The 26,812-nt window shown below is 39.9% G+C and overlaps 1 protein-coding gene across 4 annotated transcripts in view; it reads left to right on the forward strand.

Annotated features, from left to right (window-relative positions):
* LOC139452190 (prominin-1-like) overlaps positions 1-26,812 on the forward strand; it is a 508,194-nt gene that overhangs the window by 299,746 nt on the left and 181,636 nt on the right. For all 4 annotated transcript variants that reach the window (XR_011652352.1, XM_071233561.1, XM_071233559.1 and 1 more), the window contains one exon: positions 18,622-18,675. Coding sequence is in view for 3 of the 4 variants with exons in the window: in XM_071233561.1 (XP_071089662.1) it covers positions 18,622-18,675 (54 nt within the window). In the remaining variant the exon portion in view is untranslated. The remainder of the gene's footprint in view (positions 1-18,621; positions 18,676-26,812) is intronic.

The raw sequence follows: 26,812 nt of genomic DNA on the forward strand, positions 1-26,812 counted from the left end.
AATACGCAGATAGAATTACTGATACCCAATGATTTTAAAATGCATTGGTAAAATACCCACAACACCAAAAGCTTATCTGGAGCTCTGGGTAATATTATGTTGACGCTCAACACATCCAAATGTCGCAGGTGTTAGGGTAGGGTACCCCGAACTCAATCCTTAGCCCTTGGATCCCGTTTACCATCAATCACCCCTTTACGATCATGAGGGTTGGTACCCGTTTAGGGGCTATTGTTGATTCTATAGCTGCTCCTAATATTCTTCACACAAAATCGTTGAGAGAAAAATAGAGGATGAAATGGTTTTGTGTAAAATATTTTGGCTATTGGAAACGGTCCTGGAACATTCACACAAGCCACTTTCACACGCTACATTTATTCAGTACTGATTTAAAAGCAAAAGCAAAAGACTTGTTCCTATGTGTAAGTGGGGGAGCTGTTGCTAAATACTCTAGACGTCAGCTACAGAAGGAAATGAGGGGTGGCAGGAAACACAAGGGCATTAAAAGGAGAAGTGAATAAATAAAGACATGTTATTGTTTTAATTCAAACGCTTTTGTTTCTTTCTTGGCATAGGTGGATCATCCACAGTTACCCTGGCTACTGCTGCACCTCTCTTCTGAGAGATATAATCTTTGCAGAGAATGTTCATCAGGATAGTTTTTCTGTATCTCAGAACTGTACTCTTCAAACATGTCTCTTTAAGACTGCATCACTATTGTCATTTAGTCCTTTACTTCTAATTGTATCAGACACTTTCCTTTTCAGTTCCCAAATACCAACAGGGAACAACTTGTTGACCGGATAGTTGAGCTGACTTGGTGTTTATTCCAAAGTCACCTTCTCTTGTAGGCCGAGATATATATTGCCATTTGTGCACAGGCTGTGTGCCAGGGATGTAATAAAATGCTCTTGAAAAATTAAGTTGTTTTACGTTTGTTACTCCAGAATATTTTTTTTATATACCTACCTAACTTTTTGGGAAAAATGTCCAGTAAAAAAAATTATGAGACACATTTTTTTCTTTCTTTGATAAATTGGCCTACCTCACTTTTGAAATGAGTTTGAAGCCTGTAAACCAAGAAATAAAAAATGTGTCGCCTAATGAAATAAACAGAAAAAATGTAGGTCAATAAAGACAACAACATAATTTCAGAAGGCAATGAAGGTTCTTAAAAAAGGAACCAATATGAAAATCAACTGATACTCATTGTATCAGATAAAGAAACTTTATTGAAGTTTAGTGTCATAAATGTCAAAAAGTTCAAATTATTTTTTCAGAAATATTTTGAGCATAAGTGCTGTTGGAAACATGAGTAGTATAGGTAATAGGGGTTCTGGACCACTTCCACTGGAGCTGGATTTATTTACCTATACTGCTACTACAGGTGGCATTTTTTATGCCAAAATGATTATGCGATTCAACGATAGTCATGAGTTGTATTAAACGAAACATCAATATCAATTAATAATGAATAAAATTTACTATAGCCCACGAGGATATTGGAAAGGTATAGGAGCAATAAAAAAATTAGCCACCGCGGCTAAGGTATCTAAAGATGTGGCCAAGGATTGGTTAAAGAAACAAGCGTTGTGGCAAATATATTTACCGGCACCGCATTATATACCGAGGAAGAAGTTTGATATTTTTACAACGAATGAAGTTCATCAGGCTGACCTCTTGTTTCTTCCCCACGATAAGGTAAAACGCAAAACGTATAAATACGCTTTAACAGTAGTGGATGTGGCTAGTCGATACAAAGAGGCAGAGCCATTAACCTCGAAAGATTCAACAGAGGTAGCTAATGCACTGAGTCGCATATATAAACGCGGACCACTAAAATGGCCAAAGCTATTTCAAGTAGATCCCGGTCGCGAGTTTATGGGATCGATAACAAAACTGTTAACAAAGCACAATGTCGAAATCGTCCGTGGTGAAAGAGAGGCCCACCGCAGTCAAGATATCGTCGAAAGATTTAACAGGACATTAGCGGAACGTTTGTTTGGCTATCAGTATGGGATCGAAATGAAATCCGAGCGATTGAGATCAACCGAATGGGTGACACGATTATCAGCTGTTGTATCAGCGCTGAATAATGAAGTAACGAGATTAATAGGGAAGAAAACATCCGATGCGATTAAAATGAAATCCGTGACTTCCGAATCTTCAGCACCGAGGAAAGGCAAAGAACAAAAACTTCCGGATAGAGTAAGGGTAAGATATTTATACCAGCCCAGTGAACTCGAGGGAGGCCTACGTTGCGCAACCGATCCCATATGGTCCCTTAAGACGTATAACATTAGTCGATTGGTTACGAAAGAAGGAGAGCCTATTCTTTATTATCTTCAAGATGGACCGGGTAGGGCATTTGTACGAGAAGAATTGTTCATAGTTCCCGACGGTACGGTATTACCACCATAACCATAAGCATAGGTAGTTACACCATCCTTATCAATCCATCTCTTTGTATCTAAGGGGGATAATGATGTCTTGTTCATTCTTAATCCATATATCCTATAATCGTAACTTCTTAAAGAGTTCATCTCGTGTTTGAACGTTCTACTGTTGAATAATGCTTCTTTATACTGTTCGTGTTTAATATGCTTTTTTACCACATACTTCTTAACACCCTTAGCTTTTCTTATCTCCCCATTATCGGACTTCTTTATAGAATACATCTTAGGTCTTAATCTTACATACTCCGCTATAGGGGTCCCAGCACATTCATCCTTCATCTTACCTAACACCTTTTTATTTACTACGCTGTGCATTGGATTATCTTTAGGGTAATCGCTCGTGTCGTACATATCTATTTTTTCTGCCATATCTTTATACACATCCTCGGTTTGTATTTCCATCAACAAAGAATCTGTGTCGGTATATAACACCTCGCATCTATCGCCGTATTGCTTCTTAAGTTCGTTGTAATAAAAGTCATACATTAAGTGTTTTGACAAGTCGAGAATACTCATACCGACGTACACCGGTCTGTTGAATTTTATATTACTTTTCTGCATATGCAACGCGGCTAAGTCGTTATCGAATATCTTGCTTCTGTTAAAAGCCGGACTGGCTATAAGTTTCCTTAGTCTTTCTTCCTCATTAGATCTGACTAATTTAACATCAACAAGTTATTCATGAGCTTATACAGATTCTTTTCGAAATCGCTGGTAGCTATCTTTCTTAAATCTGTGTTCAGCCTTATATAGGGCTCCATCCAAGGGCTTTGATCAAACTTTAGAACTCTGTGTATTTTCTTTAGTTTCATACCTAACGATAGATATAACTGGAGATTTCTGTAGTGAACTATATAATTTGTCTTATCCATCAAATTTGGTACGAGTTTTTCTACGTTAGCTAACCTACTATTACCCATCAAGGAGCGTTGATATTCCGACATCCAATCTTTATTAACCATTAATCTTTCGGGAGCTAGCGGATAACTGTTATGGTCTTTATGTAACGAACTTGGATATTCTAGGTCAACTTCTAGTATGTACCCTTTATTCACATCATTCAACTTGACATCACTGACCCTCTCAAAACCACCCGTGGGTAAAGGTTGACTCATAGCCCATCCGTACAAATTGTTAGCGTCGAGATATAATATATGCGTGTCGGGTTTACTCAGATCGTATCCTTCCACTAATTTATTATTAGCCTTAGAATACCTTTTTGCCGCCATCGATATACCACCTCTTAATCCTTTCTCAATAAACAAGTGCATATCGTAATCTGTGAGTAGTTTTAGTTCTACGCCGGTCTTCTTCAACAATGCATCCCACGATAGTCCGGGACTGGAATAGTACCATGCCGGGTCCAAGCCGTATTGTTTTAAACATGTCTTTCTAAATATTTCAAATATATCGGCGATTAACAGTACATCGTTTTATAAGTACAGATCGTGATAATCGCCTGAATTCTTACAACCTAATTATCCCAGACCGTCAGAGCGTGTTCATAATCGGCATCTGTTATTTTAGATTCTGTTAAGTTACTATAGAATGATTCGAGGGGTGGTAATTCAGTTTCTTCGAATCTAGACCAATCATCCATATATTCGTAAGGATATACACCTTTTCTCAGCAGCAAATGACGAGTTATCTTATCGGTATATTGATTTGTTATCGCGAAGTCATCGGGATTGTTCGCATTAGCTAAATTGTCCAGGGAAGATAACAGAAACTGTACGGAGTCTATGAATCTAAGCCCATTACTTTGCTTTATTCTATATTTCCCATCCTTGTCCCTATAATGTATAGGTTTAGTCAAAGAGAACGATATGTATTTTTCCATATTGTTAGGAATGCACGTTAAACCGCCGTCGGTCTTTGAGATAGCTTGCATGATGAGATGTGAATCGTATCCCCTAAGGTTATGAAACACAACGGGGATGGGTATTGTTTGAGCATTCATTTTTAGTTTCAAGTTACACTCGTTATGAGCGGCTCCCCGATAATTACCCGTGACGTGGCAATGATCTCTTACGGAATCCCCATCCAGGGGTTTATTACAAACGTGACAACTCGTTGACTTCTTATGGGCCCTCCAATCATCTATCGTCATACGCATGGGTTTCTTACACGATAATTTTTCCCTGATTATTCTCTCTTCGTTTTGTAGATATTCTAGGAACTTTCCCGCTGCATCGGGACCTCTGTAAATCACGGGAGTGTTTGTTTTCCCATCATACCTTACAACTATATATCCAAACCCACAAGGAATATGTTCTTGAGTTTTGTACGTAAAACTATCTTGATTGCTACGGCTGGTATTTTCTATGGTTTTGATAAGCGCTTCGAAGTCGGCGTAAATTACGTACGGTACTGGCATTTGATTACAATAATGTTCAAATTTTAATATATTTTTTCCCTCTTTAGGCATATCGATCCTGATAGCGGTCTGTCCAACACCTCTGCAGTCTTCTTTATGCTCTTCTAATAGATCTTTTCTGCTGTACCAGTGTAGGCATCTTTCACAGAAATATTTCTTTCCCTTATATTTAGTTTGGTCGTATAATAGCCTGTTTAAACTCTTTATCCACGTATAATGATATTTTCCATCTTTTTCAATCAGAAATGAATTGATTCTGGGGATATGTTCCGGAGCGGAGCTTATCCTGTGTACAACAATTCCTTTGGAATGTCCGAAAACATTTATAGCTAAATTATTTTGCTTTTCCACCTTATCAATTTGTGATATTGGTGTAGGTTCGTCTATACCATCGAAGTTGAGTCCATCGTTTTGGGGATAGCTAGAAGGTCTATCAGGATGCTTGTCTACGGGGAACAATGCAGATCTTATCATCATTCTTAAACAGTCATCGGATTTATTTTTTACGTTAATTATGGCTTTTTTTCTTCTTATAATACGGGGGTAAATCTATATAAGATCCACCTTTGAAGGGCATATAATTTGCTATATCTAAATATAAACTATCGATTTTATCCACACCCCAACCTGAACCTCTATTAGTCCAACGTTCTAAAGTTTCCTGTATCCTCTGAATTGATGTATCTAATGATGCGTTTATAGTATCGGATTCGGTTATAACTTCTTGATTGCTACGGAAATATGGTTCGGTATATTCGGTGCTATCGTCTGTTACTTTTACTCAATAACATTTTAATTGTCAGCTGGTATTTTAAACTATGTTAATCATCCAATTCCTCGTTAATTTTACTCGATATGATGGGCTTAATATCGTTAACATCCATGTTGGAATTAATATCCATCTTCCAACCTCTTAGATATTTACCAACGCCGGCGGATATGGGTACAAATATTAATTCCTGTTGTTTATCATCATTATTATCATCATCATTATCATCTAGTAAAGCAATCAATTCAGCTCTTCTCATTCGAGAATAACCTCTGAGCCCACTGTTTCTCGCTCGAGCTTTAAGTTCTCTAACAGTTTGGGGTTTGTTGTATTCCAAACCGAGTAAGGTAATCAATTCAGCTTTTCTCATTCGAGAATATCCACGTAGACCACGTTGCTTTGCCATAGCTTTTAACTCTCTGACAAAAACCATTGTGGTTGAATGGTATATGCAAAATGAGTCAAATGTCTAATTGGTTGTTTTTCATATATTTAAATACGTATTCTCCCCAACCTATTCCTCTCATTGATGTAATCTCTTTTGCTAGCATAAATAATCTGGTTACTGACCCTATCAGCACCGTGTTCCCTATGTAAACAGTAATGTCCTTTGACCCCTATCCCGCATACAGAACACGTATAGTTTATGTTTCCGCGCCTGATGTAATAATTGTGTATGCCGCAGTAAATTTCAACACAGCGTGGGTTACATAGAGTCTTCTTACCCATGAGTGTAAATTTGCAATTATTCATGGTTATACATCTATCATATCATTTGTCTAAATGCAAATCACATCTACACTATTGATTAGGCTATTTATAGATTAGCTAACTAGGTCATGGTTTATGCATAGCCACAGCTGTGGTTATTTATGAGTAGTCATATAGCTGAAAATCAATACAGCAGTCAATCCCATAATCACAAATGTGACCTCGCGGTTCTTTTGTTCCTCTGACGGTGTATAAAACTGACTCATTGTTGGTCTCGGTATTGGGTCGAGTTTTTTTCCATAAACGAGGAAGTATTCGTGCATGGCAGATTCGACATCCTTAAACGTTTGAATTGAATGTCCTTCCTTAACTCTTTCATCACTGGCTGCCCCAGAGTTATGTCCCTTGAAACCCTGCAGTCCCTGACACTGACAAGGCCTGTACACTGGCCTCCCTGGCAGTATTATTGGAAAATCACACCATCATTTTTGATGCACTTTTTCTACCAGAAACTTGCTTTTAATATACATTGATCATATACCATTGTAAAGAGGATTAAGTATACTTTAATATTCTTTGTTGTTATTGTCTCTAACCTTTGTCATTATCTAATTACAGGTGTTTACAAGTGAAATAAAACTTGAAAACACTGAAAAAATGAAAACAGACAATGAATTTTGGCTCAAATTGTATTAAAAATCACAAAACTAAATCACAGATACAAGGTAAACATAACACAGTGGTCTTGTCATCTTGGACGGCACAGGTAATCGCAGGTGTTACAGGTAAATTCTCTTCATGCACATCTGTAAACAAATAAACAAGTTTACAACTCTTGGTACTGACTTTGTTTTCTATACTGATGTCACATATTACTTATGATACACCTACAGCCTCTTAGGTAAACTCGTTAACACAGGTAAACTTGTTAACGCAGGTAAACTCGTTAACACAGGTAAAAACAAATATTTGATTTATTTTGTTCTTTTTCAGGATTTGAAACAAAAATTAAGTATTTAAGTTTTTAAAAAGTAATTTATCACATTACATGAACATTGAACCACAGCTACTATAAGAATGACATCACAGGGAAGATATCACAGATTGATCTGAAGAGGGAAAGATTGTAAAAGGACAGAAAGATCGTAAATTCAAGTTCTGCAAATATAAAAGTTGTGATAACATATTTACAATACACTGCTATTTACAACTGCATAATAAATTAAATCAGTACTTTATTAAATCAATCAATAAATAAATAATTTATACAGTTACTAAAATTTAAATTAAGCTGTAAAAAACAAGAGAACAAACATGATTATAGAAATAAATTTTATTCAAATTGAGCGAAATATAAGGACATACGACAAACCGGCAAACTACAATTCGGATTGCGATCAGAAAAATAAATTAAAAAAAAAGAAACAAATACGTCATGCCACTCACCTTTGTTGTTGTTGTGATCGCTCGTTCACGTGTAGGCTGCATTCTCATTCGTCGCACTGATAATCTGTTCAAACACAGAATCATTGTAAAACAGTTGGAAAAAATCAATAGCATGACTCTTCACTCACCGTACGTGTCAATATATATATATTCTTGAGTCCGGTCGCCTCTTCAAAATCCCTCATGTCTCCACTGTTGTGATCCCTCTGCCACTCCCATTCTTGAAAGTTGGCGGGGGGGACACCTCGTCGAAACCGTCAAAATCTTCACCAAAATATTCGCGAAATTCCCTCTCCCCTTCGCTTAAATTATTCAATTCAAACACATTATTATTCCCGATAGAGTCGTTGTTAATCATCTGATCGCTATCCGAATCGTAGTTGGCCGCCATTACGCTTGATTTACGATTCAAGCGAGAAAAATACCTGTCGCGAAAACAGGTGACATCCGCGATTTTCGCGCCAAAAAGACGGGGAAATTCCATAGAATGACGTGTCAATCACGTGTAGATCTCGTTTCCATATTTAGAACGAGATTACACACGAGAAAGGAAGTAGAAAGAGCGATTTTGTAAACACGCTCGCGCCGCCCGATTTATCGGGCAGCCGGGTGTGGGGCTTGGACTGTTCTCGCCCGATTTTTCGGGCAGCCGGGTACTGGGACACGGTTTATGCTGCCCGATAAATCGGGCAGTCGGGGCGAAAGGGTTAAGCAGTTTTTCATGAATAAAGTCTAATCTCTTCATTCTCTGCCGCGTATATTGTGACTGGGCTGCTTGGAGTTGTTCCATTGCTTCGTTATGTCGTTTACGCTCCTCTTCAACTTCTTTAGCGTTTGATTCCCTCATACTAGAAAATAAAAAATTACTCCCCGAAAAAGCTAGAGCATTAACAATAGCTCCACCGACCATCATCGCAATTGTTTCCATCTTCAATAATATAAAATATTCAAATGTTTAATTACTTCATTATGTCTTCCGGGATAAGCCCTTGTTTGATGAGCATATCCTTCGTTGCCATAGCCAATCCAATATCCAGACCCATCATACCGATGTCAAAACCATTAAAATCTAGCTTGGGAGGTGTGGCTTTAGTAATCATTTTAGCCATACGAGCATAGCCAATGACCAAGCCGGTGACCACCCCTGAATGATACGTTGCGTTTACCAACATTTTACCGTCTGTAACTGGAGTAGTCATGCTTCTTATAGCATTATATGGGGGTTAACCTCTAACTGAACTTGTTGTTGTATCGGGGGTGACGTTTTCTCTTCTCCGGTCTTATAAAAGAACCATACAGCCGCTATACCAGCAACTCCTACTAGTGCCCATGTTTTAATCGGATTAATATTTGAATTATTCACTTTGCGCGCCAGTCCTCCCTTCCTCCCAGCTGCTATTTTCAAAGGATTCTTTGTCACTCTGGGTTGTTTCTCATTCACATGTGGTGCAATCACATGTTGTGTTTTTCATTCACATCCTCATTCACTTGTTTTTCCGCAATCTGTTGTGGTTGTGCAGTTATTTCCTCTTTCACAATCTGTTGCAGTGTCATCTGTTGAGTCTCCATTATTATTAAGTGGGCACGTATGTTTAACTTGACAATACCTAGCCGTTATTAAAGCTGTGGTGAACGGAGCTAAAAACATTCCGTATCTATGATAAAACTCACAGCTCACTGAGCTTATAGCGTGTTCGATGAATGGGTCTTTCTCTAGAGATTCGCATAAATACATGCGATGTTCTGCCGGGATAGGAAGAAACGTACTAGCTATGACTGTGTATAGTTGTAACATAGCCGACCCTATCGTATTAGTCATGGTAGCTCCCAGTCTAGACTATGTAATACCTAAGGAGATATTTAAGTCTAACATAATATAATATGGCATATCCAATACAACCCGTAATAATGAACCGTTGCAAAAGAATGATGATTTCGAACCACATTTTATGTCATATTAACCACTTATGTTCAATTTGCTACATTTTGCTACATTTTGCTACATTTTGCTAAGCAATTGCATAAGCAGCTGGTTGATCGGTTTTTAATACGAGTTTACAGTGCTTTGTTGCCACTAACAGTTTTCTGACTTTATCTCGTTCGCGTAAACATTCCTCAAATGAATCTCGATCTTTGCAATGAAACAGTGCTACCCATTTGGTCTGCTCTCTGAGATCTTTCAGGACAGAGTTGTATTTTTGAGTAAGTACCCAAATGCTATGTTGAGTATGCCGTCCGGAGAATGCTAAATACGAAAGCATATCTTTCTTTTTTGTGAGTTCTTTACTCGCGCTGCAGTTGTCTATTACGAAAAGGGTTGATTCTCCTTTGTATGTTTCATGACATACTCGTAAACAGTCTTGTAAACGATCGCCCGGATTGACTCTGTGTACCCCGTCGTCATTCATTACCCAATCTCTCGATGGGTATGTTTTATTAACGCTTATAGCCGGGCACAGAATAATAATATGATCGAAAAAGTCCCGATAATGACTTTCTAAAATATCTAGAATAAAAGCTGTTTTTCCGCAGCCCGTTTGCCCGCATATGATAGCGCAGTGCGGATCTTTAGGTAAAAGATTATTAATAGATTGCTTGCACGAATCTCCCATTTTGTATATTAAGTTGTGCATCCATAATCACGTACAAATATATGTTTATTTTACCAGCCGCTTCCTGGAGCTTCGTTATCTGTATAGTGACACCCTCGCTAGCATTTTCTATTCTCCTCCCACTGCCGTGTAGTTGGTCATCGTCCGTTGTTCACATGTCGAGCCATAGCGCGTACTTCGAGGTGAGGTATTCACCCATCGATACACTCCCGAGAGACAGATCTTTCACGACCGCGTTAACTTCTGGGGAACGTTTTATAGAAGGAAGTTTTTTAATCTCATCCCACTGGTGATACGCTTGCGTTCCTTGGCTATATAGTTGATTAGGAATGCCCTCGATAGTCAATTCTACTTTTGTAATCTTGGGATTGTAGAACTTCTCGGTATTTCTTTTAAATGCATCGGAGGGGTCCTTGAACAACATTAAAATACCCTTCAACGACCTCGTGGGAACGTTTAGATTGATATTCCACATCGAATCTTTTTTTTCCCTTGTGATCTTTCGGTGTCGCAGCACGCGATTGTACAAAATGGCTAAACTTCCGGTATACTGGTTACGAATTTGTCTGGCTAATTCGGGATCCGTTATCATATCGTACTCCAGCGAGATATTGTCAATGGAATAGCTAGCATCTTCAGCAGCTCTGATTACTCTACCGTAGTCATTAAAAGTGAGTTCGTATTCTAACTTGTCGCCTAGGGATGCTTGATAAAAGGGCATGTGGGAATCTAGTAATTCAAAGTCTAGGGGAACATAAAATCGGTTACCTAATGCGTCGGCAACGGCCTTATCTTCTTCGTCGGTATCATCACCATTTTCAGCGCCCACGCGCAGTCTCAATGTGTTCTTATTACAAATACCTTGGTACTGTAAGTTTTCCCGCTCTTTATCCGTTCTCCAGAGATCCATGTAACAATAGTATACATCGCTATCGTCGATACTCAAAACCTCATTACCGCTAATTTTAATGGCAATTTTCTTAATGATAGCACGACCTATGTTCTGAACGGGCTCCCTGTTAACATTGGTAGAAGTCAAACTAATCGTAAATGCTAGTCGGACAGTTCCCGGAACTAACACATCGTGTGCGCCGAGATTAGGAAAGCGACCAGAAGCGTTTGATTCTGATCGATGGTACTAGGGTTATTAGTTATAGTTACAGACTGATGAATTGCCTTGACCCCTATGGATCTCGAAGTCTACGTTGTGGGTTTAACTTGCGTCCGTATTGCGAAGACATTGTTATATTGAAAACATGTACCCTATGTTTAATATAAAAATGACTTGATCTAAGTACCTTAGATGATCCGAATCCAATCGAAGAGGGTACTGATGAAACCAGGTTTAGTAGTCTTAACGATGAACTTTTACAATCAAACGTCAATGATTATTACGATGCCTCAAAAGAAGATAAAAATTATGTTACCCCAATAGGTCGTGACCATTCAAAGTTTATGATAGATGGTAAAGGAATATTGCGAATAAACACGGCACCGTGTTTGTTCGTGATAAATTAGGTTTTGTGGACTACGGACGAGCAAAACTTCCCGGGAAGACTACTAAGGTTCTTCGAACCGTGCGTGATGAACTCGGTAATACAGATAATTTGGAAACAGCCTCGATGGTGGTTTTGAACAGACTCAGAAAAATCTTGGATAACTACTACGATAATTCTACGTTACAGGTACCACCATCCTTGGAGTTTAGTATTAGGGATTTACGAGGTCTTGACAAGGCAATGCAAACAATGCGGGGAGAACTCATCAATAATACAGTCAAGCTATCCGAATTCAACAAGCATATAGCTTATGAGAAAACAAAACTTGAACAGGCGGGTGATGAATTCAGTAGACGTCGCGTTGCAGAAAGACTGCGTAACTTAGAATACGAAAGATTGGCCCGCATTGAGGCTGCTTCCAGTAATAGAAAGGCACTTCGTTCGCAAATCAGTCGAATTCGAGAAGCTATCGATCAAGTCCTCAACAATAACACTACACTCGCCGATAAAATTCAAACATTGTTCAGAGAACAGGGAATAACAATTGCCAGTATTTTAACCGCGTTGGGATTTATTATATCGACTTTGACTCTCGCGTTAACAGGTGGCACAGGTGGTACAGGTGGTGGCGGATCACTGCCTAGTGATAAAAACGGTATAAAAGAGTGGATAAAAAAGCATTTAAAAGCATTAGGTTCAGCACTGGGAAAGCTCGCTGAAAAAGCCGCGGCCGCACTTCCCGGTATAATAGGGAGTGTTGTTTCCTGGCTATTGAATTTATTAGCTAAGACCACCACTTGGCTTAGTCAAAACATGTGGGGGCTGATCGTAGCAATTGCAGGGCTGTTGTACGTATTCGCTACGATCTATTTAACCAAATCAGTTCGCTAAGAACTATTTAACCAAATCAGTTCATTAAGAACTATTTAACGAAATCATGAGTAAACCAGCCGCGACTCCACCAGCTACAAGCGCTGTTTTTTCATCGCAATATTTTTAGCTGCAATAGGCGGTGACACTTGTGCGTCAGAAGATGGTTGAGCGATAGTTGGTGTTTGTGGCTTGACTATTCCCGTTTCGCCCGTGATCGTTTGCGTTATTAATTCGACGTTAATATCTGAATTTATACCTGGTTTTTGTTGATCGGTAGTGATAACAATTTTATTATTATAACCTATCACATGACCGATCTTAAGTTCCACATTACTCGGAGACATGTATAGTCTCGGCGCATAAACGAAGTCCACTCTGGATTGAGCGGACTGTAATACATCTTGAAAACGCTTTATAGACGATGGTATGTCAACTGGTGAATTAATGGCGTCCTCCACGTTTTGCGACAAACTGTTTTTGCACATCGAACGCCGTCCCAGTACCGATAATGGACGTTCGTGTTTGCGATTGTGCACCGAGAATTGCCCATACATAAGTTCTTATCGATTCATTAACTCTTTCAAATCCTTGGTTAGTAAAATCATTTTCTGTTTTATCATTAAGAAATTCAATCCAAGCGTCTGTTGTATCGTTTGGATGCACAAACTTTGTTATAATATAAGGAATGCCACTCTCAAAGTTCATACGATTTGCTCTAAACTGTTTCTCCGAGAGAGCAAAGCTTGAAGGGATCACACCCTCTTTAATTAAATAATCGCTTTTATCTTTAATAGTTCTTTGTCCAGATTACGGAATACCTAGACCATGGCTAGGTCCTTTAATGTGCCAATCTTTACTCGTAGAAACATTAAATTCATTTCAAATACGTTCGAAGGCCCTCTTATTATAATGATTATTTGCGTGATTCCATGCTGGATCCAGCGGTAATGGAGCACTAATTTCTTTAAGTATACGTCTAATCTGATAGTACACGTGAAATAATATAACAGACTTATATAGTTTAAATCCTGGGGCATTAACAGATACGCCACATCCCGTTGTGGCACACCATACGGCAAAGTTTAACTGATTCTGCCAAAATTGCATCGGATTGTGAAACCAATCGTGCACCATTTTATCGCTAGTTGCCGTGAAACTGTATTTTTTAAAGATATCGTGGAATTTAACGGTAAACTTAGCACCAGAGGCAGTTACTATAATCGATTGAATAGTAATGTAAGTTGATTTCATATTTAAGTTATGATATAGTATCATTGTATATTTAATATGTATGTTACACTCCCGGGAATAACAAATGGTCAGTCTATTGAACTGCTACATACTATCGATAACTCGGATGGACACCTCGAAGTCGCCCTATGCGATATAACGTATTACCCGCTGTGGACCAATAGAAGTGCTGTGAGAGGTAATAATAAGATATGGATATCAAGTGAAAAAAACCTCATTATTATACCTGATGGGTATTACAGCGTACGGTCACTCAGTGATGAATTTTTTAAGCCTAATGGAGCTAGTCTCACACAAAATGAATCGAATGGGATGTTGAAATTTGAACATGGAGAAAAAAGAGTAACTTTTTACGAGGACTTAGCAGTTACATTTGGATTTGCACGGTTAGTAGTATTACTACCCAAAAAAATAGTGCCCGATACAGTTCTGCCCGATTTAGCTCCCTATAAAGAGTTGTGCATCCATCTTGATCAAATAAGCACGACGGATAATATTCAACTAGAAAGTCCTTCAACTCTGCTCAGATCTGTTCCAGTGAAAAATGAAAAATATAATAGCGGTAGAACGGAATCTTTCTCAACATTACAATATAAAGAATTGAAGCGGCGTATTATTTCAGACCTCAAAATTTCTATATTAGATGTAAAACACCAACCTGTACATATAGGATACTTAAGTGTGACACTCCATATTATAAATAATGGTTGATTCCATATTTAAGTTATGATATAGTATCATTGTATAATTGATATGTATGTTACACTCCCGGGAAAAACAAATGGTCAGTCTATTCAACTGCTTCGTACTATCGATAACTCAGCTGGTCAGCTCGAAGTCGCCATCTGTGACGTAACGTATTACCCGCTGTGGACCAATATAAATGCTGCGAGAGGTAATAATAAGATATGGATATTAGATGAAAAAAATCTAATTGAAAAAATCATTATTATACCTGATGGGTATTACAGCGTATACTCACTCAATGATGAAATTTTTAAGCCTAATGGAATTAGTCTAACACAATATGAGTCGAATGGGATGTTGAGATTCGACACTGGAGAAAAAGGTGTACGGATTGTAGGGAACTTATCAGCTACACTTGGATTTACACACGGAATTTTGGCAATATTCAAGTCAACATTTGATGGAGAGACATTGTCCGATTTAGTTCCCTATAAAGAGTTTTGCATCCATCTTGATCAAATAAGCACGACAAATAATATTCAACTAGAAAGTCCTTCAACTCTGCTCAGATCTATTCCAGTGAAAAATGAAAAATACAATAGTGGCAGAACGGAATCTTTCTCAACATTACAATATAAAAAATTAAAGCGGGGTATTATTTCAGACCTCAAAATTTCTGTATTAGATGTAAAACACCAACCTGTACATATAGGATACTTAAGTGTAACACTCCATATTATAAATAATCGTTGATGCATCAGGCCCTGGAACGCTCAGACAATGTAATACAATTGCGCTTTCCGATCTCGGAGACACAGAAGGATTCGATAAACCAGTTACCAATGGTAAGTTATACGCTTTACACTTACACGATAATGTATAGAAGTTACATTCCCGGAAAATCTAGAAGATTTAAGCGATGTCGACGTTAGTAGATTCCTTAAAAACACTCCGTACAATATTATTCTCAACGGTGAGAATAAATGGACTATGGTCGAAGCAAACATCGAGTGGCTACTGAATATCGTCATTACCCCACCTTATGTGATGATGGGTAAGGGACATAATTTAACTAAGATAATAAATAGTGGTATCGTACTCGCGGCCTATATCCCATCAAAACGAAAAAGTGTGTTAGTCACTCCCCTGCCAGAAAAACCAGGTCATATGTTATATAGTCGTCCGGCCTTACAAAATGTTAGATTAAATTTGGTTGCTGAATTCGATGATATTAAAGTTAACTTGAGTGCAATACCTAATATTTCTACGCTTATTATTGAAGTCTTGTTCGGAGATGTAACGGTAGATGCCTTCGAAATATTACCAGGTCTATCGATTAAATGGCTCAAGAAACACGAGCGTCAACGTTGCAGTATTATTCATGTCGAAGCATCACCCGTTGCAACCCTCGAGGGGGTTCAAATTATTAAAAGTGGTAGTATTTCTCTTTCTAAGATATTCTTGCCGTATAATATACATTTGATAAGGTTGATGTATACTCTCAAAACATTTAAGCAAGACCAATTAAAGACTATTATATATTCGTAATATACACTATGAGTTTATATCCAGCTCTCGTTGAAGCAATTGAAAAGATGGAAACTGTTGACATATAAGCGACATAAAACATTGAATGGAGAAGGATAGGGAGTTGAGACTTGGATTGTATAAAAAGTATCGCAGAGCCGTGAATGCTCTGGATGGAGTTGACACCGCTCTTGTAGCAGCTGGCATGGGACTCGGTGTAGCTGGTGTCGGTTTACTATCAACTATAATCGCCGCGCTCGGCATGGAAATAGCCGCCGGAGTCTCGGGACTGGCAGGAATAGCGATAAAATTCATTTCTCGTAGGTTACAAAAGAAAGCATTAAAACAAGATAGTATTCATTAACTCTTTCAAATCCTGGGTTAGTAAAATTATTTTCCGTTTTATCATTAAGAAATTCAATCCAAGCGTCTGTTGTATCGTTTGGATGCACAAACTTTGTTATCATATAAGGAATGCCACTCTCAAAGTTCATATGATTTGCTCTAAATTGTTTCTCCGAGAGAGCAAAGCTTGAAGGGATCACACCAATTAAAGACTATTATATATTCGTAATATACACTATGAGTTTATATCCAGCGCTCGATGAAGCAATTGAAAAGATGGAAACTGTTGATGGATTTCGATTACATCAAATAAGCCACATAAAACATCGAATAGAGAAGGATAGGGAGTTGAGACTTGGATTGTATAAAAAGTATCGCAGAGCCGTGAATGCTCTGGATGGAGTTGACACCGCTCTTGTAGCAGCTGGCATGGGACTCGGTGTAGCTGGTGTCGGTTTACTATCAACTATAATCGCCGCGCTCGGCATGGAAATAGCCGCCGGAGTCTCGGGACTGGCAGGAATAGCGATAAAATTCATTTCTCGTAGGTTACAAAAGAAAGCATTAAAACAAGATAGTATTCATTAACTCTTTCAAATCCTGGGTTAGTAAAATTATTTTCCGTTTTATCATTAAGAAATTCAATCCAAGCGTCTGTTGTATCGTTTGGATGCACAAACTTTGTTATCATATAAGGAATGCCACTCTCAAAGTTCATATGATTTGCTCTAAATTGTTTCTCCGAGAGAGCAAAGCTTGAAGGGATCACACCAATTAAAGACTATTATATATTCGTAATATACACTATGAGTTTATATCCAGCGCTCGATGAAGCAATTGAAAAGATGGAAACTGTTGATGGATTTCGATTACATCAAATAAGCCACATAAAACATCGAATAGAGAAGGATAGGGAGTTGAGACTTGGATTGTATAAAAAGTATCGCAGAGCCGTGAATGCTCTGGATGGAGTTGACACCGCTCTTGTAGCAGCTGGCATGGGACTCGGTGTAGCTGGTGTCGGTTTACTATCAACTATAATCGCCGCGCCTATCGTGCTCGGCATAGAAATAGCCGCCGGAGTCTCGGGACTGGCAGGAATAGCGATAAAATTCATTTCTCGTAGGTTACAAAAGAAAGCATTAAAACACGATAGTATTCGGATACTCGCCGAAGCAAAGTTGAACAGCATTGAGGATCATATTTCGACAGCAATGGTCGATTGTAAGATATCCGAGGATGAGTTTCGTTTAGCGCAGGAGATTCGATCAAAATCTTGTAAGACCAGTGGTATTAGCGAAGACGAGAAAAAAAAGTTCATAGAACAGGGGAGGCAACAAGCACGTCAATTATTCCGTGCCAAAACCAAAGAACTGGTTGGAGATTAAAAATAGATTGCTTACTATCGTTTGATCACATTTAGACAAATGCTTACATAAATATATATGATAATGGAGATCGAAAAAACTATTGAATGGAGAGAATTACCACAAGGTTTTTATTATATCAGTGATGTCAAACCAACCAAATACGGTTATCAATTGTTTCTTATCAATTTACAAGAAGAGTGTAGTTATATAGTCTGGTCTCTTAGTAAAATGAACGAAGAACTTAATAAAAATGTTGAATATCGCTTTATTGATAAAAATAATGAAGAATATTTTTATTACCATTTAGGCTCATCTAAAGCCATGATTGGCCCCAGGTATGGGTGAGCTAGAGCCAATTTAACTTAATCTCATGACTATCGTTGAATCGCATAATCATTTTGGCATAAAAAATGCCCCCTGTAGTAGCAGTATAGGTAAATAAATCCAGCTCCAGTGGAAGTGATCCAGAACCCCTATTACCTATACTACTACATGCATTGGTGGCTCTCTGTGTTGACATTCAGAACTACATGTCTAAGTAAGCTTCAGAGCTGTGGCACTGTTGTTGTTGATTTTCTAAACATCCAAGGTGCTAATGTGGCTAATACAGTAGCTAGAAATGTTTCTGCAATTATCAGTTATGTCTGTTGCCTGTCCATGGTCATTGTTTACTTAATATGGGTTTTTTATATTTCCAGAATAACCTGGTTGGATCCAGTAACAGCCTCCAGAGTTCTGTAAGCAATATCCCAGTAAGTTATAATATTTTTAACTCGCATCGACCACTACTTCAACTTCAAGCAAACATCTCTCATTTTTGCTAAGTGTATTTATTGTATGATGCCTTATTGGAACTTCCAGGCAGGTAAATGCTTCTTTGCCACTTTGGCAAATGACCTGTTCAACGGAAGTACATGACAAAAGACTGGTGGCCAGAGTTCTGATCTCATGTACTGAATATGAGCCCCGAATGGGAGGAGCTTGAAGCTATAGAAGCTGGTTTACAGGCTGACGTTGCTTGGCAGGAGTGCTGCTGTGTTGTGTCAGGCAATAAATTCTTACTTTTTTATGCCAATTGTATAAATGGCGGGTGCTTAGTACTAGTAGGTCAGGATATGCTTACCCTTTTCGCAAACACCTGGTGTCATCACTGATTTCAGTGGTCCATTCATATAATTTTCACACTTGCTCACCCAAGTGGAATCTGTTTCCCCAGAAAATCTTAGCTGTTTTTTCTGTTGCATTGACAATTTATATTTTGTAATGTCCCGGTCGGAGTTGGATATAAAGAGTCTTTTCTGCCAACGTTGATAGGGGTTTGCAGCAACCAGGTAGTATTTAAGTGCATGGATAGGACATAATAAGTGGTCTGGAAGATCTACCGTAGGTCCAAATGCAGGAATAGTGTAATCACAATGGCCTAAAGGTCCCATAGATAGCAGTGAACTGTTTTGGGGATACAAAGTCTGGCGGAGATTGATTTCCAGTCCTTCTCATGGGTAAGACTTTAGTAGTCCAAGGTGTGTAATTTGGAAACCCGACCCGCAGTTGCTATGGCTACAGAACAGCAGCTTTCTATGCCTTCAGTCAGTTAGAGGAGCCAATAGAACTACATATATATTCTATTTCGGAAATATCCTGGGAGTGCGAATGCCTTCCAGAAGAAAAGATCTCCTGAGCCCGTTCAAAATAGGGTGGTTGCTGATGATCAATCTGTCTTGTTGAAGAACAGTGTAAGGAGCAGATCTATCCCTCAATCATGCCATGACGGAATTTATTATCCTCTCAGAGAGAAAATTGGGAACCATGGGGATAGTGAAGAAGAAGGTCTCTGCGCAGTTGCAGTGGGAGAGGATCTTCCATCAGAAGTGACAAGAGTCTGGGAAACCATGGTCAACTGGGCCAGATTGGTGCGATCAGAATGATGATACATTCTGTTTTTTCTGTTACGGATCACTTTTTCCAGGAGTGCCATGATGGGAAAGGCATAGGTGAAGATGCCGGTCCAATACATTGACAGGGCATCTAGTATGAATGCCTTTGGTCCAGGATTAGGCTGGCGTAAGTGGAAAGCTGATGATTGAGGCAAGTCGTAAACAAATCCAAATGTGGTGTGTCCCACATCGCTGTGATCCATTGGAAGACATCCATTCCTTGGACATGATCCTGCCTTTCTGGGAGAGAGTCACGACTAGGGTGTTCAAGTTGCCTGGAAAATGCCTGGAAGAGTATTGCTAGAGTCTGCCAAGGCAAATAGCCAAGAAGTTTCTGTCATCAGGGAATGGTACTTGGTTCCTCCCTGTTTCTGATAGTGTGGTGTGTTGGCTCGAACTGATGAGTTGTGGATTAGATCCTTCCAGGACAGAAGTGCATAAAAATTACTTTTATCTTACAGCAATTGATGTGAAGAGGCAGATGATGGGCTGGTGGTAAGTGAGGGGAGTGCCCTATATTACGACATTAATAGTTCACCAGTGAAGGCCCTGACGTCAGTTGGTTGGTAAGGACACTCGGGTGTTGATAGAAAGATCTTGTATATGGCATTGATCCAGGATTGTAGAGGGCGTATCTACAGCCAGCCCTTGTAAGTCATATCCTGTGATGAGATCAACCTGCTGAGAAGGGACATCCACCATCTGATCGAAGGACCGGGATGAGATACTGGCTTTTTTATCATTAGTAGCATGGAGGTATCGATCATCCAGAGGGCAGAGATATCCCATGGTCGGAAGGAAGCGGGTGCCTATGTAAATGATGTCCTGAGTAAGAGTCAGAGAAACCCTGATGTGTCAGAAAATGTTTGGGCGTTTTGAATATGCTGAGATTTGTCCTGATTGGCCACTACAAAATTGTACTAGTATCTGTGGAAGTGCATGTTATCCTGGTAAAGAACCAAGGGGCAATCAAGATCCTGAACCGAAGTACCCGGAACTTGTAGCAGTGGCCATTGACTGTAAACTGGAGATATCTCTGGAATGAAGGAAGAAACAGCATGTGGAGGAACGCAGCTTGGACGCCGATCCTGAAGAGCCAATAGGCTTGACATAGTGTTGACTGTAGTTATTTCGGCCAGATTACATCTGATATTTTGGTGGAGGATCAAGAAGGAATTGTTCAGGACCATTGGGTCTATTATCCTCATGTCGAGAATGTGTATCCATATCTTGGAGTTCCCGAATGGCCTGCTTGACTAATAGGGTTTTGATAGCAAGTGGGGCAGCCACCAACTTAGCTCCTTTCAGAGGGAATCTGTTGCCCCTGGGTCTGGATACAAGTTGATGCCTGGGATTCGAAATGAAGCTTGTATCTGTGGTTGACAACGTGTAGGATTTAGTAGTCAGATGTATTAAGTCTCCAGTTGTCGGTGAAGAGGGACAGACGTCCCCCCACTGGACCGGGAGTAGGTATACTCTTCAAAAACAGAAACGCAATACAGATATTTTGGGCCATAAAATCAAAATAAAAAGTCAAGAGGTGCAAAATGAAAAGGTTTAATATGTTATAGAGTCTGTTTCAAATTTCTCGGATCAAAATGATCTCAACAAGGACATGGAAATAGTGAATCTGGAAACATGTACCATTTTGGGGAAAAAAGGCCATGGAGCTGCATGCACTGCACATGCAGCAGCACTAAGAACAGTACAGTCAAGTCTCGTTAATCCGACACTCATTAATCCGACAATCAGCCTTATCCGACACAAATGATGGAAGATTTAATCAGTGCTATTTAGACCTGTTAATCTGACAGTCTCGCACTTCGACTCCCACACACCTAATTTGCAAAGAATTGCAGAAAACACTCATTAATCAGTCTCGTTAATCCGAAACAGTGATCAGCCTACTCCGTGGTCATCTGCCCGCGAGACACAGCCCCGTGTTTTGATGCAAGACGAGTTGGTGAGTAGCTGCATATTTCAATGGCTGAGGACTACTGCTGAGGACATCCCATTACAGGTCATCTCAGAATGAACTTTGACCGACCAATGAAATTACTAACAGGAAGTCGACATTAGCCACCAAGAAAGCAGCTTTCTTAAGCATTGCGGCACTAGTTTCAAATTAGCGACTTCCATTCCAGACTATGCTTTAGAAAGTAGTTTTGAATCAGTCATACAGTCTGTAACAGTAGTTTTGTGAATATTTCATTTTTCCTTTTCCTATGTGTTTGTATCGTTTTCTATTGTGTTGTCCAAATTTTGATTAGGAACGTTGAAAGTACCTAATTTTGTTTATCCAACATACTGGTTAATCCGACATGACTTGACTTGACTGTATTAAAGTGCACGGTTTTTGATTGCCTGGCATCTGCTGGCATCGAACAGTGACAGTTCAACAACATACCAAGATTAACAGAATTGCAAATAAACAATGTCATAGGCCGCTTGCAAGCAGGGGAATCCCGATCAGCTGTAGCTAGGGTTTTCAATGTAGCGCCCAGCACCATCACAAGGCTATGGGATCGGTTTCAACAGCATGGGTCAACACGTGATCGGCCAAGTCAGGACGACAAAGAGTAACCACTCACGCCCAAGATCGTTACATCCAACTGCATTGGTGTCGTCAACACAGATATGTCCTATTCAGCGACAAATCAAGATTTTTCCTCCTACGACGGGATGGAAGAGCACGGGTCTACAGACATTGGGGAGAACGTAACGCCGGAAACTGCGTACAGGAAGTGGGCAGGTTTGGTGGGGGTAGCGGTATGATGTGAGCAGCTATCTCTCATCATGGCAGGACAGGTCGGTCCATATCCAGGCCAATCTTACGCCTCAACGATAAATCAACTAAATTGCCTCCCGATTGCAGCCGACAGCAACTGTGTATTCCAGCAGGACAACACTCAACCGCATACAGCACATATCACAACAGCCTGTCTACACAACAATGTTCTCCTCTGGTCCTCCAGATCCCTGGATTTGAACCCGATAGAGCACCTGTGGGATGAATTGGATTGACAGCTACGCTGACGTCAACCACAACCCCAGATGTTGCAGCAGTTGGCTTTTGCATTGCAGGCCAAGTAGGCTACCATTCCCCAGGATGTGATTTGCATTAGCGTCTCTTCCATGGACAAGAGATGTCAGGCCGCTATTGATTCCAACGGGGGACATTCGCGTTATTGATTGTAGCTGACCTTCACCTTGGACCGAGTGTTCTCTCCACAACATTTTGGCTCAATACCTTGTATGGTTCCTCATATAAATGTATTTTCCTACCTCACACATATCTGGCTGTGGCTTAATCACCGTTGCTTGGATTCAGACAAACAAAAGGAGTCAGGCTGTTGTTGGGAGCGGTCAGGTCTCCAAAAAGCTTGAGACAGTTCCTTGCCCGACAGGATTAATATATCTTTCTTGGAGGTTCACAGAAGGAAACATCCCAGGAGTGCTTACGTAGTCGCTTAGCCAAGTACGATGAACTATGGGCCTTCACTACTAAGTTGATGGTAGACCTGAAAGCGCTTGGTCTATGATTGTCCTAAACGGTCGTTGAAAAGTTTTGGGGCAATAATGGATTGTGTTATCATCATCTTTTGGGCCTGAGACAAGTCGGCCCTACAACGGACTTGTGATAGTAGTTGTTGCCGTTACATCCACAGAGGTTGGGAAGGAAGTCTAAACTTGCATCAAAAGGAACTCCTCTTGCATGCACACAACATCAATAGAAGCTAACAATTTCAGTCCACTATGATATAATGATAACATACAAAATCTTAAAATGGCCTACCGTATTCGACGTAATAAGCGCCCTGCTCTAATAAGCGCCCATGGCGGTGTTTGCTAATATATTGGCAAGTGAACATCCCAATAAGCGCCCCCTTCCGATTGACCAATGTACAAAAAAACTTACTTATTCTGACTGTAGAACTTGTATCAGTTGGGCAACTAATCTTGGTGAACCTAAGCAGTGTAGCTGACACAGTATCTTGAGGCCTCCTGCGATTTCTGAATGTTGATATTCTGGATCGGTGATGACACAAGTGATCACACCGCCATGCTTTATGAAACACGAAAGAGTCTTGCTCAGTTCCCGGGGCAAATGTCCCACCACACACGCACCATTAACAACACACACCGCAAATTTATCGGATGGGTTATCAGGTTCTCTTTTGGTTGATAATACTTCTCCTTCATTGGGCTGCCATATATCACGATAAACATGAAATCCTCTAACCGAGCTGTCAAACTTGTAAATATCGGCCATGCTTGTTTTATTGATAGTAACGACTGCGCAGGACAGGTAATAAATATTAGTCACATGATTACTATATTGACCAATCATGCTTCATTACACATTTACTAGGTGCAAAATCGTGGTAAGTGTAACGGTCACTTTGCAAGCATGAATGACGATCTGTCATCACACAAAGGGAAGAGACTTTGCTCTTATGACATTTCATTCAAATTAAAAGTGATACAGTTTGCTGAAAAGTCTAACATTACATTGACAGCAAAACATTTTGGGGTCGATAGAAAGCTTGTGCGAGAATGGCTAAAACAGAAGCCAAAGACAAAGCCAAACGCAAACGTCGATCTGGGGCTCGGCGAAAAATAGATTTCCCTGACATTGAAAATAAGGTACTAACATGGATGAGAGATCATCGCAGTAAAGGCACACGTGTTACAGGGAAAGCATTAAAGTAAGAGGCATTACGTTTGCACAGGGATGGTGGAAACCAATCGTTTAAAGCAAGTTGCGGATGGTTGAGATCTTTCATGAAGAGAAATAAAATCAGTTTCCGTAGAGCAACACATGTTGGTAAAAAAAGTGAAGCTATACTGAGTGACAAGATGATGTCATTTCTTCGCTACATCATATACATGAGGAGGCGTCAGTCTTACCCGCTCTCTGCAATCGCAAACATGGATGAAACCCCGGTGTGGGTCGATATGCCTGGCAGTTCAACTTTGGAGGAAATAGGATCTAAAACCATTACCATGACAAGCACAGGACATGAAAAAACTAGACTAACTGTTTGTTTGGCTGCATATGCGGATGGTACTAAAATGCCCCAACTTGTCCTGTTGAAAGGTGTTCGTCCCATCAAAGACGTCCCTGTTGGTGTAGTCGTCATGATGACACCCAAAGCTTGGGCCAACGAGGCTGTAATGCAATTTTGGTTGCACCGTATTTGGCGACAAAATGTTCAAACTTGTAGGCTTCTTGTCTGAGATTCTTTCTCAGCACATCGTACCCCCGCCATAAAGAAATCCTTGTCACGTGATTACAACAGCGATTTTCCTATAATCCCCGGTGGGTGCACAAGCTGCATCCAACCGTGCGATGTGTCGTGGAACAAGCCTACAGAGACCAGTACAATGACTGGCTCTTCAATGCCAAGCCTGTTTTGACGAAGGGAAACAACAGGAAGCCCCCAGAAAAAACCTTGGTCCTTAAATGGATCAAGCAGGCGTGGAGTTCTGTGTCTCCAGACACAGTCCGGAAATCATTTCTTAAATGTAGAATCAGCAACTCCTTGGATGGGGCCGAGGATGCCATTCTCTTCGCAGACGACTCAGACTCCGATGACCCATTTGATGGATTTGATGAGCCGACACCTGGGGAGCTTGAAGCCAATCAACAAAAGCAGGATAATCTACGCATGGAGTTGGACGCCGTAAATGAATGGAGTGACCCTGAGGATGCGCACAAAGATGTCGAAAGCAGAGACGAGTACCAGTCTCCAGATTCCCCATGTCACTGAAACCTCTATCCTTGAGCAGTTAAAAAAAGAATTCAAGTGACAGATTGATGGGACGTTAATTCATAATCCCAGAATGACTGTGTTCGTTATTTCCAGTTTCAGAAGTTTTCTTGTTTCGTGTTGTCAGGATGCCTGACTTGGTAGATGCATGTCATCATATCCCAGTAGCGTAGATCAATGCTCGTGAATGTCATTGGATTGTCTGGTCCAGACTCGATTATTTACAGACCGCCGTCATATTGCTGGAACATTGCTGAGTGCAGCGTAAAACAACAAAGATAAGGCAGTATTTCTTCTGTGTGTGCAGATGAAAGCAGTGTCATAGTGACTGATTTACGACATCCATTGTCTGAAGAACATTTGATTGCAAAGGCTCATTACCCTGGAGCCATGACATCTATATGCCTTGAAACACTTAATTGCTGTTATTTATTAGATGCTAATCCTATTTGTTAATCCCCATTTTTGTGTACATCGACCAGGATGTTCTGCCATCCTGAACAGGATGTGCAAGTATGTCACTGATGATTTACTGTTTACATTTATATTTATTACTTACTAAATGTCAGGTGACCTTGGCTATATAAGCCTTGGTCCAAAGAGGAGAGGAGGAGAAAAGAAAGGTCTTACCCTTAGCCTAGCTAGGGTTAGGCTGGGTGCTCCGGGGCACCTAGACACCAACCACTACAACCATGTGCTGACCTGGCACATAGTGTCTTTTGTATGTATATATCAACATGTATAAAGTATAACTGTATGTACCACAAGCCATCATCAGCAGGTTGTCACTTCTTACAGGAACCATACGTCGACCCCTTGCATATACGAGTATGCAAATTGTTCATTAATCAACGTCGGACTGACACGCGTTGATAGCAGCATCATTGTTGTTTCATAAAGTTATACAGTTTTCTGAGTTCAGTGTTGTTGTTTTTTGTTTATCAAACATCTCGGCTTGTCAATCAGCTGTTAATGTATTCAATGCCCTCAGTTTTGAGGTGTTTGTTGATTGGATAGACAGGCGTGGGAATTTTCACTTTAAGCCAATCAGTGAAGAGAACGTCATCAGGTCTCTGCAGAGATTATCAAGTACCAACTTAAATGTCTGTTCCGTTCTGATAAAGATGAAATGTCTATCTTCCCCTGATTGATAATGAAAGTGAACGACTAATGTACAAAAG

Source organism: Haliotis cracherodii, unplaced genomic scaffold (genome assembly GCF_022045235.1).
Source record: "Haliotis cracherodii isolate W230 unplaced genomic scaffold, xgHalCrac1.p SCAF_9, whole genome shotgun sequence".
Classification (NCBI taxonomy): Eukaryota; Metazoa; Mollusca; class Gastropoda; order Lepetellida; family Haliotidae; genus Haliotis; species Haliotis cracherodii.